Genomic DNA, 15,878 nt, shown 5'->3' with positions numbered 1-15,878 from the left:
CGTTGGCAAACTTGCAACATTGCCCAACATTGGGTTGGCCAAAAAGTTTGTTTTTGCAAAAAAATCCTAAATGTCATATTTTTTTAAAGGCCATATAGTATGTACTCTTTTTTTAAATTTCTTTCACTAAGCATGATTACTCTGAGCTTCCTCTAAATTAATGTGTATATTAATAGTCTGCTCCTTTTTTATTGCTGAGTAGTGTTCCATCACATGGATGTACCACACTTTATGCATTCATTTGATTATGGATTTTGAGATTGTTTCCAGTGTTTGGCCACTGTGAATAATAAAATACAGATTTTTAATACAAAAATAGACATCTATCTTTTCTCAGGTGAGAAGACATTAGGTTTTCTGTTTATACTCATTGTGGCACTTTGATTCTATGAAACATCTCTTGTCAAAGGGAAAGCTGTCAATGCAAGAAATCACATGTAGTGTTTACTATAAGATGCTCTTCTAAGTGCTTTACAATTATTGCTTATCTTAATGATAATCCTTTGAGCAAAGTACTAGTTTTCATTCTATAGACAAGGAAATTGAAGCACAGACAGATGAAATACTTCCCCCAAGATGATACAACTATTAAAAAACAGAAGAACCAGGACTTAAATCTGCATTTTTGACAACTTAACTGCTATATTCTGCTGTGCCCCATATAGGATGATTTCAAAGGTGATGAAATAGGGATTATCCCCATTTGAGAGTTGCTATTTGAGGTTTATTTAATTTCTTAGACTATTATAAATAATCTCAATAACATAGCCTATATTATAACTTCATATTATTGTGTTCCTAAAGATTCCCCTCTAGATGCCTAATGTAGATGAGGGAAATTACTAGCAAGTAGGAGTTCATCTAAGAAGAACAAATTTGGCAATGCAGATTTTTAGTTTCAGCTCACAAATGGTGATCTATTTCTAAATAGCAGCAAAAAGACAAAAAGATAACACACCTGACCAACCATGTAACTTATTTCTTTGCACTTGCTAAATCAGGTTGTTACTGTTCTCCAAATGTGCAGTGTTTCACTTTTATTTGGGACCAAGTACATCTGGGAAAGAGGGAAGTAAAGAAATAGATAGCAGAGGGTAGAAGCTGGTCACACTTCTTATGCATGTCTATCTAATCTTGCACTGTGGAGACCTTTCTCCAGTTCCTTTCTCAGTTTTTCCTCTCATTCTACCTTCTGTCTTAGTTATCTTGCTCTCTACTCTAGCTTCACAACTGGGTATTGTTTTTGCTTTGGCTCCATCCCTTCATTCTTTCTGGAGTTATTTCTCCACTGATCTCCAGTAGCATATTGGGCACCTACTGACCTGGGGAGTTCCTCTTTCAGTATCCTATCATTTTGCCTTTTCATACTGTTCATGGGGTTCTCAAGGCAAGAATACTGAAGTGGTTTGCCATTCCCTTCTCCAGTGGACCACATTCTGTCAGACCTCTCCACCATGACCCTCCTGTCTTGGGTGGCCCCACATGGCTTAGTTTCATTGAGGTAGACAAGGCTGTGGTCCGTGTGATTAGATTGACTAGATTTCTGTGATTATGGTTTGTGTGTCTGCCCTCTGATGCCTTTCACAACACCTACTGTCTTGCTTGGTTTTCTCTTACCTTGGACGTGGGATATCTCTTCACAGCTGCTCCAGCAAAGTGCAGCCGCTGCTCCTTACCTTAGACGAGGGGTATCCCCTCACAGCCGCCCCTCCTGGCCTTGAATGTGGAGTAGCTCCTCTCCACCCTCCTGTACCCACGCAGCCACTGCCCCTTGGACATTGGGTTGCTCCTCTTGGCCGCTGCCCTTGACGTCGGGCATGGGGTAGCTCCTCCTGGCTGCCACCCCTGACCTGGTGATAGAAGCAAGGTCTGATGCTGTAAAGAGCAATGTTGCATAGGAACCTGGAAAGTTACGTCCATGAATCAAGGCAAATTGGAAGTAGTCAAATAGGAAATGGCAAGAGTGAATGTAGACATCCTAGGAATCAGCAAACTAAAATGACCTGGAATGGGTGAATTTAACTCATATGACCATGATATCTACTACTGCGGGCAGGAATCCCTTAGAAGAAATGGAGTAGCCATCATGGTCAACAAAAGACTCCGAAATGCAGTACTTGGATGCAATCTCAAAAATGCCAGAATGATCTCTGTTCGTTTCCAAGGTAAACCATTCAATATCACAATAATCCAAGTCTATGCCCTAACCAGTAACGCTGAAGAAGCTGAAGTTGAATGGTTCTATGAAGACCTACAAGACCTTTTAGAACTAACACCCAAAGAAAATGTCCTTTTAATTATAGGGGACTGGAACGCAAAAGTAGGAAGTCAAGAAACACCTGGAATAACAGGCAAATTTGGCCTTGGAATATGGAATGAAGCAGGGCAAAGGCTAATAGAGTTTTGCCAAGAGAACGCACTGGTCATAGCAAACACCCTCTTCCAACAACACAAGAGAAGACTCTATACATGGACATCACCAGATGGTCAACACCAAAATCAGATTGATTATATTCTTTGCAGCCAAAGATGGAGAAGCTCTATTCAGTCAGCAAAAACAAGACCAGGAGCTGACTGTGCCTCAGATCATGAACTCTTTATTGCCAAATTCAAACTTAAATTGAAGAAAGTAGGGAAAACCACTAGACTATTCAGGTAGGACCTAAATCAAATTCCTTATGATTATACAGTGGAAGTGAGAACTAGATTTAAGGGACTAGATCTGATACATAGAGTGCCTGATGAACTATGGAATGAGGTTCATGACATTGTACAGGAGATGGGGATCAAGACCATCCCCGTGGAAAAGAAATGCAAAAAAGCAAAATGGTTGTCTGAGGAGGCCTTACAAATAGCTGTGAAAAGAAGAGAAGTGAAAAGCAAAGGAGAAAAGGAAACATATAAGCATCTGAATGCAGAGTTCCAAAGAATAGCAAGAAGAGATAAGAAAGCCTTCTTCAGCGATGAGTACAAAGAAACAGAGGAAAACAACAGAATGGGAAAGACTAGGGAGCTCTTCAAGAAAATTAGAGATACCAAGGGAACATTTCATGCAAAGATGTACTTGATAAAGGACAGAAATGGTATGGAACTAACAGAAGCAGAAGATATTAAGAAGAGGTGGCAAGAATACACATAAGAACTATACAAAAAGGATCTTCATGACTAATATAATCACAGTAGTGTGATCACTCACCTAGAGCCAGAGATCCTGGAATGTGAAGTCAAGTGGGCCTTAGAAAGCATCACTACGAACAAAGCTAGTAGAGGTAATGGAATTCCAGTTGAGCTATTTCAAATCCTGAAAGATGATGCTGTGAAAGTGCTGCACTCAATATGCCAGCAAATTGGGAAAACTTGGCAGTGGCCACAGGACTGGAAAAGGTCAGTTTTCATTCCAGTCCCAAAGAAAGGCAATGCCAAAGAATGCTCAAACTACCACCCAGTTGCACTCATCTCACACGCTAGTAAAGTAATGCTCAAAATTCTCCAAGCCATGCTTCAGCAATATGTGAACCATGAACTTTCAGACGTTCAAGATGGTTTTAGAAAAGGCAGAGGAACCAGAGATCAAATTGCCGACATCTGCTGGATCATTGAAAAAGCAAGAGAGTTCCAGAAAAAACATCTATTTCTGCTTTATTGACTATGCCAAAGCCCTTGACTGTGTGGATCAGAATCAACTGGAAAGTTCTGAAAGAGATGGGAATACCAGACCACCTGACCTGCACCTTGAGAAATTTGTATGCAGGTCGGCAAGCAACAGTTAGAACTGGACATGGAACAACAGAATGGTTCCAAATAGGGAAAGGAGTACGTCAAGGCTGCATACTGTCACCCTGCTTATTTAACTTATATGCAGAGTACATCATGAGAAACGCTGGGCTGGAAGAAGCACAAGCTGGAATCAAGATTGCCGGGAGAAATATCAATAACCTCAGATATGCAGATGACACCACCCTTATGGCAGAAAGTGAAGAGGAACTAAAAAGCCTCTTGATGAAAGTGAAAGAGGAGAGTGAAAAAGTTGGCTTAAAGCTCAACATTCAGAAAACGAAGATCATGGCATCTGGTCCCATCACTTCATGGGAAATAGATGGGGAAACAGTGTCAGACTTTATTTTTGGGGGCTCCAAAATCACTGCAGATGGTGATTGTAGCCATGAAATTAAAAGACGCTTACTCCTTGGAAGGAAAGTTATGACCAACCTAGATAGCATTTTTAAAAGCAGAGATATTACTTTGCCAACAAAGGTCCATCTAGTCAAGGCTATGGTTTTTCCTGTGGTCATGTATGGATGTGAGAGTTGGACTGTGAAGAAAGCTGAGCACCGAAGAATTGATGCTTTTGAACTGTGGTGTTGGAGAAGACTCTTGAGAGTCCCTTGGACTGCAAGGAGATCCAACCAGTCCATTGTAAAGGAGATTAGCCCTTGGATTTCTTTGGAAGGACTGATGCTAAAGCTGAAATTCCAGTACTTTGGCCACCTCATGCGAAGAGTTGACTCATTGGGAAAGACTCTGATGCTGGAAGGGATTGGGGGCAGGAGGAGAAGGGTATGATGGAGGATGAGATGGCTGGATGGCATCACCAACTGGATTGACATGAGTTTGGGTGAACTCTGGGAGTTGGTGATGGACAGGGAGGCCTGGCGTGCTGCAGTTCATGGGGTTGCAAAGAATTAGACATGACTGAGCGACTGAACTGAACTGACTACTCTAGCTTCAAATCTTACATCTCTAAGATTAAAGTTAGAATTTTCAACAACTTGTTGTGTATTGTCATGGCTATTCAATAAGATACTTTAACTCCACTGTAACTAAAATCAAAACTCATAGCGTTTTCCAAGAAAGAAAGAGAGAGAAAAGTTCTTGGTTTCCTATCACAGAAATAGAGCAGTATGCCATCTTTTCTAGTCATTTGAATTAGAAACAACAAAGTCCTCATTCATTCTTCCATCTCCCTAACACCCACATTTAAATAGTCTCCAAGTTCTAGCAATTCTGCCTCCTGTAGCCTGTTTCCATTTCCTGTGCCACTTCACTGGGTCCCATTTTCAAAATCTGTTGCTGGGATTATAACCTTTCTGACTGGCCTGCCTGATTCTAGTGTTATGGTTCCTTTCATCTCTCCATCACATTTCGGCAGAGATAAAGCTGTCTTCCTAAAACACAGCCTGGATTATTTCATTCCCTTGAAAAGCTCTAATAATCTTCAGTGCCTATTGGAATTAAGTCCAAACTCATTTCTGTAGTAGTTAATTCTTTACTTTTTTTCCCCCTCCCCTTGCATGTTCCCTGCACTCAGGGACTAGTCTTATCCATGTCCAGTCACTCTCCAGCCTCCCAGGAACTTCAAACACAGTGCTCCACTCATGGTTGAGTTCCCATGTTAAATAAACAAAAGGCTGCTACTGATAGGAAAAGATGGCCTGGAAGTTTAAAAGGCCGCTAGATGTTTTAATTAGGAGGTCATGGGTGATATTCTAGAAAGCAATGTAAGTAATGTGACAGGGATAACTTTGTCAGACAGAGGAAGGAGAGAGAAGATAATTGGAACGATAGTTGCCAGAAACAGTTTACTTAAGAATTTGAGATGCAGGATAGTAAATTCAGGTATCTGGGTTTGGGGTCTGTAGGTTGTCATTTCAAGTCCAGTATCTCTCTGCTGGGTATGGTCAGAGTATTGGAAGTTAGCAGGTCAAGTTGCTCCCTCCAGCACTGTGCCCACTTGCTTTGGCTTAAACCACTGGCCTGGTAGCCCTGGTCTAGAAGGAAGATTGATGTTGAAGGCCATCCTGGCAGCTCTGTAGGAATTCACTAAGTGCCCCACATTTTCAGGCTCCATTCCTGAGGAGTTCACAGTGTCCATATCAATTAGCTGGCAGGGCTGTGTGTCCCCAAAATGGTCTTTTATGCAATGAAAGTGGCAGGAAGCCAGCACTGGCTCCCCCAGTGACAGAGCCAGGCCATCACATGGGAACTCTGCACTGCGGGGAACTCCTCCAGGGTCATACCTAGAGCTGGAATTCATTCAACTCATACTCTCTTGTAGGCAATTCTCTTTCTACCTATACTTTTCTCTCTTAATAATGGATAGTTTTATTGAGGGATTTTCCTGTGCCTGGCACTGCATGTCTTACATGCATACTTTCATTTTATCCCTCCCCTCCCCATCCCATGAGATATGGGTATAATTATTATCTCAGTTTTGCATACAGAGAGACTGAGGCTTAGGGCAGTTAACCAGTTCCTGAGCTCTTAGAGTTTGTTAGTGGCAGAGGACTTGGGAAAGTGGAACTTGATCCTGACCGGGTCTACAGTCAGGGTCTGTGCTCTCAACACTACACAACACTGGTTTCTTTTGCATACTTTGGGACACAGAGGCCATTCAAAGTAGGATTACAAGCAAGTGAACTGCAGTAGGGCAAATGTAGAATTCTGCTGCTACTGCTGCTAAGTCGTGTCAGTCGTGTCCAACTCTGTGCGACTCCATAGACGGCAGCCCAACAGGCTCCTCTGTCCCTGGGATTCTCCAGTCAAGAATACTGGAGTGGGTTGCCATTTCCTTCTCCAATGCATGAAAGTAAAAAGTGAAACTGAAGTTGCTCAGTCGTGTCTGACTCTTAGTGACCCCATGGACTGTAGCCTACCAGGCTCCTCTGTCCATGGGATTCTTCAGGCAAGAATACTGGAGTGGGTTGCCATTGCCTTCTCCGAATTCTGAGATGCTAAAATATTTTTAATTTAGCAAATGATGAAAGCCACTGTGGTCCTTTCCCTTCTTGTTCTCCTATTACTTCACAATTCAGGTACATTGTTTCCCACCTCATGTATAAGGGGCAAGCATTTGGGGGAACTGTTAATTTTGCAGAAGCTCTCCAAAGTATCCCAACTTTAATATCTACTTTCTGCCTCTTCCTTCCCGTGCCCCTTCACTGCCATCTGCACTGGTCACAGTCTCTAAGCTCACAGGACGTAACTAGCTGCCAGCACAAAAGCTGCCTGGAGTTCTCCTGCAGATTCTCATTCTCAGAGGAAGTATCGCACAGCAGTGCCGGTCACTGTTTTCTCAGCCCATTGTCTGGTTTTCTTTAAAACCAATGTTATTATAACATTCTTCCTAATCCCTTTTTCTTTCCCTCCAAGTTACTCAAGTAAGATCCAGTTTTCTTCCTTCTCTTCTCTACCACTAGTTCTAAATGAACTAAAGAAAGATGCATGATATCACTTATCAGGAGGATATAGGATTCCCATGTGTCTTTGACTTGTGCTGTTTAAACATCAGCCTTGTCTATGGGTTACATCCTTTCCCTTCCTCTCCATGTCTCTCCCCCACCCCTCACCTCTCTCACATACACATACACACACATACTTTTCTCCTTGTTAGTTACTCTTTGAGTTAATGGCCTGAGACACTTTCAGATGGAACATGATGGTCCCTCAGGCAGTTGGGACGCTGGCAGGAGACTAGTCAGTTGAGGGGGACTCACTGATTTGGCACGAGAATGTTTCATATGTAGCTTCAGTAGGAATCAAGTGGCACTGACTCAAAGACTGCTTCTCACTCAGTTCCCATGCCCTACCTGAACTGGTCTGTTGACATGTCTAGAGTTCATTTTTAGCAAACACTCAGGTAGAGTTACTGCTGTTGAATGTAGCAACAGCAATTTGGTACATTCTCTGACTTCCTTCAAAGTCTAGTTTTTTCCTCTCCATGACTGTCATGAGAATAAAATGGGCATTTCGCATATGTAATATAAATACTATAAAGTTAAAAAATAAATGTCTTCCTATTGCCTGGCCATGATCTAAAAACTTGAAGGTACTTTCTGCCAGAGGTTTTGGCAGAACTATGTAGTTCTGAAGGCAAGCCTGTGCACCTCTTATAGAATCCATCACTGATTCTTACCAGTAAGTCACCCAGAAAGCCACCATTCCTGATAAGTTTGATTTTAGTTTAGGACTTTCTGACAATACGTTTGACTTAGGAGGGAGATAGGGTTCATCAGTTTTGTTGCCCTCCCATCATCATCACTGCCATTTTCCTTCCCAGGGACACAACAGTCATCAGTCACTCTCCTAATACCAGCTATGACACGGCTCTAGAAGCTCGCATCCAGAAGGAGGAAGAAGAAATCTTGATGGCTAACAAGCGTTGCCTTGACATGGAGGGCAGGTAAAATGCTGATCTGGACTCTGGTGGATCTGAGAGTTGGTGCAGAGACAGCAGATAGGTCAGTAGGGAAGAGCAAGCATCTTCATTCACCTCAGGGACACCTGATAAGGCAACCTCCTCCACCCCTTTCCCCGCTCCCAGCCTGTTATTTAGGATTTGAGATGGAATGACCTTTACCTTGATTATTCTAACTCTGGAATTCCAAGTAATACTGCTTTGCTCATTGTCCTTGGTAATTGCTTTCCATAGGCCCTCTGCCAGAACTGAATTGTTAGTATTTGCACTCTGGGGTATTCTTTCTAGGATTGCACCTCAACTCTGTGGTACAGTAAAGTGCTTGGCAAAAGAGCATCCACTCAAACTGGGAGATAGGGTATCTGATGTCTCTCATAAGCTCATGGTCACTTACTTATTAGCCCAAGTTGTAGCCCATTCGTGGAAGTTCTCATTGACTGACTCATCATTTCCATTGACTCAGATTCTTATCTCTGGTACCCACTGCATCAGTTTACTCTCTGACATACAGCCTTTCTTTTCACAGATACTTTTTCTTTGGCTTCCTAAGGTTTAAGCAATAACTCCTGGATGATCTGCTGTGCCCATTTGGGTGTGCATTAAAAATTGTTGCAAGACACTGTCTCTTGTCTTACAACTCAGAAATAAGTAGACCACCCCTTAGTTGAAAAGATAATGGGGAACCTCCCTGGCTGTCCAGTGGTTAGAACTGCGCTTCCACTGCAGGGGCCACAGATTCAATCCCTGGTTGGGGAACTAAGATCCCCAAACCATGGCAGCATGGCCTGCCAAAAAGATTTTTTAGAAAAAGAAAACAGAAGCTCAAGTCCACGCATGTAGTGAGATCAGAACCTAGAGGTGGCAGCAATGTTTTATACATTTTTTGTCTTTGGCTCTTAGGATTAAGACCCTCCATGCCCAGATTATTGAGAAGGATGCCATGATCAAAGTACTCCAGCAGCGTTCCCGGAAGGAGCCGAGTAAGACAGAGCAGCTGTCATCCATGCGGCCAGCAAAGTCGCTGATGTCCATTTCCAATGCTGGATCAGGCTTGCTCTCCCATTCTTCAACCCTGACTGGCACCCCCATCATGGAAGAGAAGCGGGATGACAAGAGCTGGAAGGGGAGCCTAGGTAATGACAGTAAACACAGCAGATTAAAGTGACATGTTTAGAGAGAACCCTGACTGGGATACATGCCCACATGGCAATGAGAAGGAGTGATGGTCCTGATTTTAGAGAGGAAGATACACCAGGTTCAGTTTTGTCATCCTGAGAGGCTGACTACATATTTAGCGGAAAGTGTGAAGTCTCACTGAGAGAACACTGGTTGAAGCCACAGGCTGATAAGAATCCCAAGTTCTCTTTGGGAAGGAAGATAACGTCAATTTCCTCTTAAAATCCTCAGCTTTGGCTTTTGCCACGTGGAACCTTTTGTCTTTGTCCAAAGCCCATGTGGCTTTCGTATCATTCACCATTTCAAAATTCCAGCTTTTTCTGTGTTCTTTTCTCCCATATAATAGGAGGACGCAGAGTTCTAGTTAACCTAAGTGGAGCTGGGTGGCAGGTTTTTGTTACCAGAATGTTCTGAGAACAGAATGTACTTTTTCATTCCATTCCTGTCCATTCCTTCCCCTCTAATCAAAACCCCAGAACTTTTGTGGATACCACGAGGCACATTTTTTAGAGCCTGAGGAAACAAGCTCGCTCTTTATATTTTTTTATTTTAGCTCTTTTTGTTGATTCTAATACCTCTCTTGGTCCTCTGACACTTGCACTGTCCTTTGGTTAGAGTAGGTATTTGGGGGACCATGGTCAGGATGAGAGCCTTAGATCACACAATTACCATCACACCCATCTGTGACCACAGAATCCTTGCCTCAGTCCTTTTCAGCTGTCTGCTAATAGCTAGTGTTGGTTACAAGTGGAACCAAGCAGAAGCATTCTGACAGCTTGTTGGAAATCAATCACCATTGGAAAAATAAATCAAAACAGATACCCAGGACACTTAAAGGTTTAATATGTTGTGCTGGGGGTTAGAGAATGAGAACCAGAAGGGATCTGCCCCGTCTGAAAGAAACTTTGAGCCAGCCCTGGTGGGGGGTGCCTGACAAACTAATTGCTGGGTTCCCTGGAGGCACAAGGAAAGAATTTGGAACTGTTCCTATTTCCTCCTGAACCTCCTGCAAGGAAGAAGAGGTCATCAGGTGTCTATTGGAATAGCCTGTAGTTTTCTAAGTTCTCTCCTTCTTTCTTTGGTAGGTATCCTCCTGGGTGGAGACTACCGTGCTGAGTCAGTTCCTTCCACCCCTTCACCTGTGCCGCCCTCAACTCCCCTGCTGTCAGCTCACTCCAAGACAGGCAGCCGGGACTGCAGCACCCAAACGGAACGGGGAGTAGAATCCAACAAAACCAACGTTGTAGCTCCCATCTCTGTTCCTGCTCCAGTTGCTGCTGCCGCTGCTGCTGCCACCATCACTGCCGCCGCTGCCACCAACACCACCACCATGGTAGCTGCTGCTCCAGTGGCTGTTGCTGCTGCCACTGCTCCGGCCACTGCTGCCGCCACCACCCCGTCTCCAGCAACTGCTGCTGCTACTCTGGCTGCTGCTGTTTCTCCAGCTGCCACCGCAGCTCCAGTTCCAGCTACTGCCTCTGCTGTCACTGCCACTGTTGTTGCTCCTGTTGCTGCCACCGCCATTCAGGTTGCTCCAGCTGTTCCGGCTCCAGTTCCAGCTCCAGCTCCGACTCCAGTTCCAGCTCCAGTAGCGGCTCAGGCTTCTGCTCCGGCTCAGACTCAGGCACCAACTCCAGCTCCGGCTGCGGCTGCTCCTCCAGCTCCAACTCCAGCTCCAGCTTTGGCTCAGTCTGAGGCTCCTGCAAGTCCAGCCACCGGTTCTGGACCACGTCGTTTGTCTACACCAAGCCTGAGCTGCAATCCGGATAAGCCAGGTAAGGATTCTCTGGGTCAGGTAGCTCGGGGTTTTGCCCTCAATTATGGATTGGTGGGTTGGCCTGATGTGTAGGCACAGTTGGTCATGTGGGCCGGACTTTTCAAGTGCTAAAGCAGATTCATCAGAAGAGATGAGGGCAGAGAGTCTGTCGAGGACTTCTCCAGGACGGGAATGGGGATGAGGCAAGGTCATTTTCCAAGTAACAGTAAATGCTTGGGTGAGCAAGATGCAGAGGGTAGTGGGCCAGTCTTACTTTGCCGTAGGCTTAAATATGGGCTCTAAAGCCATTTCTCAAATTTTGAATGTTTCTGAGCTGCCAACGCGGGGGTGTGAGTTCGATCCCTGGTAGAGGAACTAAGATCCCACATGCTGCACAGTGTGGCCAAAACCTTTTTTTTTTTTTTAAAGAAATGAGGATATATACCTATGGCTGATGCATGTTGATGGATGGCCGAAACCAACACGATATTGTGAAGCAATTACCCTTCAATTAAAAATAAATAAAATAATTTTTTAAATGAGAATAAAATGTGAGTTTTCACCTTGTCACTAAGTGTTTTCTAAACCTTTATTTCCATTTAGATGGCTCTGTTTTCCACTCCAACACTCTGGAAAGAAAAACTCCCATTCAGATCCTGGGACAAGAGCCTGATACAGAGATGGTGGAATATCTCATCTAAACGGTCGAATCAAGAGCTGCAGTGTATCAGCAAGAATGCTTTTAATCATTCTTCCCTTTTGTTTGTTCTTATTTTGAGGGTGAGGACAAGGGTTGGGGGAGGGGATTTTTTTAAAGGAACTTTTTATTGAATCAACATAGTACTTAGGTAATACCATACGAACTCCAGTCTGTTCTGGTACCCTTAGGGAGTACCTCTAAAGCCAGATCCATTTGAATGTGCTCTAAAGTTTATTGTTTGGATTTATACAACTACTAGGACTGTTAATAGCTGGATATACATCAGTGTTCTCAACGTGCTGAAATTTGTTTCGCATTTCCATATTCCAGATCATTCTTTTATAGAAGAGCACAGTATGTTTGGAAGACCGTGTGTAACATGTAGTTCAGAAGTGGGAAGCCAGAGAGGATTGAGGTGTGTGCTGTTTTGTATGGTTACCACCTAGGCAGCATCCAGAGAGACCTCTTGCTTTGGGCTCATGAAAGGGAATAGTTTTAGAAGCTGTGTAAACTGGAGAAAAGGTAGGGAGTATTGGGGTGCGGAAGGGTGCTGGAGTTAATTTCCCCCTCCCAATTTCCCAGCTACCCTGGGCCAGGAGATTGTGTTTATCTTTATTTCAGTGGTGCTTTGGAAGTGGGTTCTTTTGATTCCCCTCGTGGAGGTTCATACATTCATATATATACTCTGGAGTAATTTATGCATTTGGATAATTAATATATTGCTTTCAGATGCTAGGAGAGTAAATTAGCTGAGTGATGCACAACTTCTCTCTTAGGGAGTTAGACCACCTGAGGCCTTGACGGACAGTTGCATGAGGTGCTGTGCACAGACTTGTGTAGTCTGTGTGGAGCCAGGAACACAGCTTGCTTGCCTTTCCTGAGACCAAGCTGCTCAGTGTTTATTTCTTCTCCAGCACAAATTCACTGGCTGTGTCACCAGTCTCAAACTGCTAATCATGAGCAAAATGACGAAGCATTTTTGTTGACAGGTTGAAGGCTTTGAATTTCTGGTGACTGCGTTGAAATGACTCGTGTTGTTTTCCCAAATTCTTCACATACGTCTTAAAAGACAAATTTGGCTATCACCTCCGATGGAATAGCATCAGAAGCCCAAAGTACTATGCTGCAGTCGGGGGAGAGGGTGCTGCAGCACTATTCTGAGCTACCTCTTCACACTGCCAGTGACTTCATCTTGGAACACCTTTGGAGAGCAGCAGGAAGCACACGTGTGGGCAGGGACCAATGAGGCCATAGCCCCAAGCTTTGCCTTTGGGCTGCCTCTAGGGACACAGAAGGGCTGTCTGTTGCCACAGGTCTCTGCTCTGTCACCTCTCTGCCCTTCATTAAGGTGACAGATCCACAGACAATGTCATTAAGATCAGTTTTCAGGGGTATCGGGTGGGGGGTGAGGGAAGGAAGGGAGGTGTTAGATAAGGGTGGGGGGCATAGGGGTTTGGGGATGTGTTAGATAGAAACCAGATTAATAGAAGAGTAGGCCTGATATATTACATTGTGAGGCATAGTGGCTGGAAGAACTTTAGCTATATAGCCCTACCCCCTCATTTTAGTAATGAGGAATCTGAGACCTGGAAAGGTTAAGTGACTTTTTCAAGACCACACTACAGCTTTCCACTCTGCCAGTTACCATGCTGATTTTGGGAAACATTTTTTCTATACAAAATGCTCCCGTTTAAGAAGAGACACCAACATAGTCCAGGGCACATGCGTTTTGGACAGTGTCCCTGGTTTGAGTAATTTGTCCAACGTTTTGAATTCCTTGTTTCTCATGCAGTGCCTTTTGCAAGGTTTTTGCTTTCCTGATCCTTATTTCAAGAGTCACGTGAAACATCCCCCTAAGAAATCAACCTCACTTCTTCTCTTGCTATGGGTTTGGGTATCAGATCATTTTACAGGATTCCTCTGCTAATGTAGGAATGGCATATTTAACAATATTTTTGTATTGTTCCTGAAAGGAATTGTTTTGTCTGTGGTGAGGGGGAGACAGGAGGGAAGGTGATGTAACTTTTAAGCCAGTCATGACTGAAATTTTCAAAAATGAATGATCATCCTACACAAGTCCTCAGTCATCAACTGAATCCCAAATAGAAATTAAAAGTGCAGTTGTGTTAATACTCACTTATACTACCCTTTAGTCATGGGGGGAAACCTTCACATAATAGAACCAACAAGTAGCAAACCTCAGGACTGCTACTTTCTATTCAGATAAATAGAAAAGAAAAAGAAGAAACCAACATTTCATCTACTCCTTTCATGATTATGACACATTGCCAAGTTTTTGCTAGCTCTGGGAGCCATCCTTTTAATCACATTTTGTAAGGTGACAAATGTCATACATTCCACACTGTGTGGCAGCCATCTCTTTAGACTCCTATTTTTTGAGGAAAAGAAGAAGTTCTTGGCCAACTACTATTTTGAACTTTTCACAACTTCTCTGCCCCCTCACACCAGAGGGAGTCCCTTTTGGCTCAGTTTTTAATCCCAGGTAATTTGCTAAAGTAATACGGAACATCTAAGAGATGGAAGAAGTCCATGTCAGTGTTTTCTGTTTACTGGGAGGATAGATCCAGCCTTTTCAGAAAATCTCAATAGGTGTCATTTTAAAAATTCAGGTTTATGAGAGAAATCTCAAGTTAGCCACCTTTTCATGATTGTGTCGAAGTAATAACATTTTGGGGATTTTTCTGGACTCCCACTTATCTATGCATTTTACTGGCACCTCAGGACAGGAGGGTGACCTTGTTGTCTTAACTTGTACTGCCTGGTGGTCTCTGGGGACCTTCTGAGTCAGTTGTATACCAGTGTCCCATGTACAGAAAAACTTCATTAAAATAAACATTACTTGATATAAAACTCCTATCAACAATTTTTTATTAAATAAAACTAGCTTGAGCTGTATTTTAAGACCATGTATCTGATTATTGTTTTAATGAAGGATTTATTCTCAGTGCTGCTTTTGAGCTTCAGGATGACAGGATAGTGGGAACCTAAAATATCTGATGTCATCTGCCATGGGAAACACACCAAGAGCCCAGTCGTGCATTCTTTTTCTTGTTACAGAGTGGGTGGGGACACCAGTTGAGAAATGAACAAACTGATTGTGCAGACTACTTTTTTATCAAGAGCCTAACCACTCATAATCCGGCAGCTTCAAGTGTATACATATGCACTAACTTTTATAAATGATATTCTCTTGTCTGTTAGCCATGCAATCTCATTATCTCAATTGCTCATTCACATTTGGAATGTGTTACTTAAAATGTGTGCAGTCTTGTTGAACATGTTTTCAAAGGAAGGCATCAGCTATGGGCTAATTGCCACCAATTTCAGCCCGCCATGATCCTTGGAAATATATCTTCCAAGTACCATCCATCATCAGTTAGACAACTGTTGGGAGTTTGTTTATTTTTCTCTGGTAGCAACTATGGGTTACATGGAGCCATCAGAACTCCTTCTGGCCTCCCTTGTGATTGATGGCATGTGTTTGTAGAATGGATAGCTGAGGTTGGCAGATGGCTGGACAGAAATCACCTTTGATTTAAAATGTATGTGGCCCCATAATGATGGAGACCCTGTTCTGTAATCAACTGAGCTAGTTCCAATAAAGTTAAGCAGGTTTGAATCCACTTTGTGCCTATCTTTTCACTGATAATAAAGTTAGCTATTTTAAAATGTAATACTGTGTGGAAAATGCTTTGGTGTTTACCCAGAAGAGGCTTTATTTATGCTGTATCAGTGATTACTTTCAATTCGGTATCCAGTGAAATTGCCTTTGAAGGGCAGCATGTGGCAGACTTTGCATTTGTTTAAAGTATGGAATGTGATTATAAAGTATTAAGACAACATCACCATGGGCCACATGGTCTAACTGGTTCCTTTATATATTCAGGCAGCATATATTAAAAGCTTTGCATCTTTTTATCTCCTGGTTCCAAGGGATAAAGTGATGGCCACCCAAAGCAGAGAATTCATCCTTGGGTTAACATTTTGGAAGGCCCCTTGATGTTCCTTTTGTACCCTTGTTCTTATGCCAA

General features: G+C 43.1%; 1 protein-coding gene across 4 annotated transcripts in view; it reads left to right on the top strand.

Moving 5' to 3' along the window:
* AMOT (angiomotin) overlaps positions 1 to 15,521 on the top strand; it is a 68,481-nt gene extending 52,960 nt beyond the window's left edge. For all 4 annotated transcript variants that reach the window (XM_061409525.1, XM_061409526.1, XM_061409529.1 and 1 more), the window contains 4 exons: positions 8,057 to 8,179; positions 9,095 to 9,327; positions 10,456 to 11,145; positions 11,730 to 15,521. In XM_061409525.1, the coding sequence (XP_061265509.1) occupies positions 8,057 to 8,179; positions 9,095 to 9,327; positions 10,456 to 11,145; positions 11,730 to 11,827 (1,144 nt within the window). In that variant the 3' untranslated portion in view covers positions 11,828 to 15,521. The remainder of the gene's footprint in view (positions 1 to 8,056; positions 8,180 to 9,094; positions 9,328 to 10,455; positions 11,146 to 11,729) is intronic.
* Positions 15,522 to 15,878: the final 357 nt, after the last annotated feature.

The sequence above is a fragment of the Bos javanicus genome, chromosome X, assembly GCF_032452875.1.
Source record: "Bos javanicus breed banteng chromosome X, ARS-OSU_banteng_1.0, whole genome shotgun sequence".
Taxonomy (NCBI): Eukaryota; Metazoa; Chordata; class Mammalia; order Artiodactyla; family Bovidae; genus Bos; species Bos javanicus.
The sequence above is the reverse complement of the archived record's forward strand: the minus strand, read 5'-3'. Positions and strand labels throughout refer to the sequence as shown.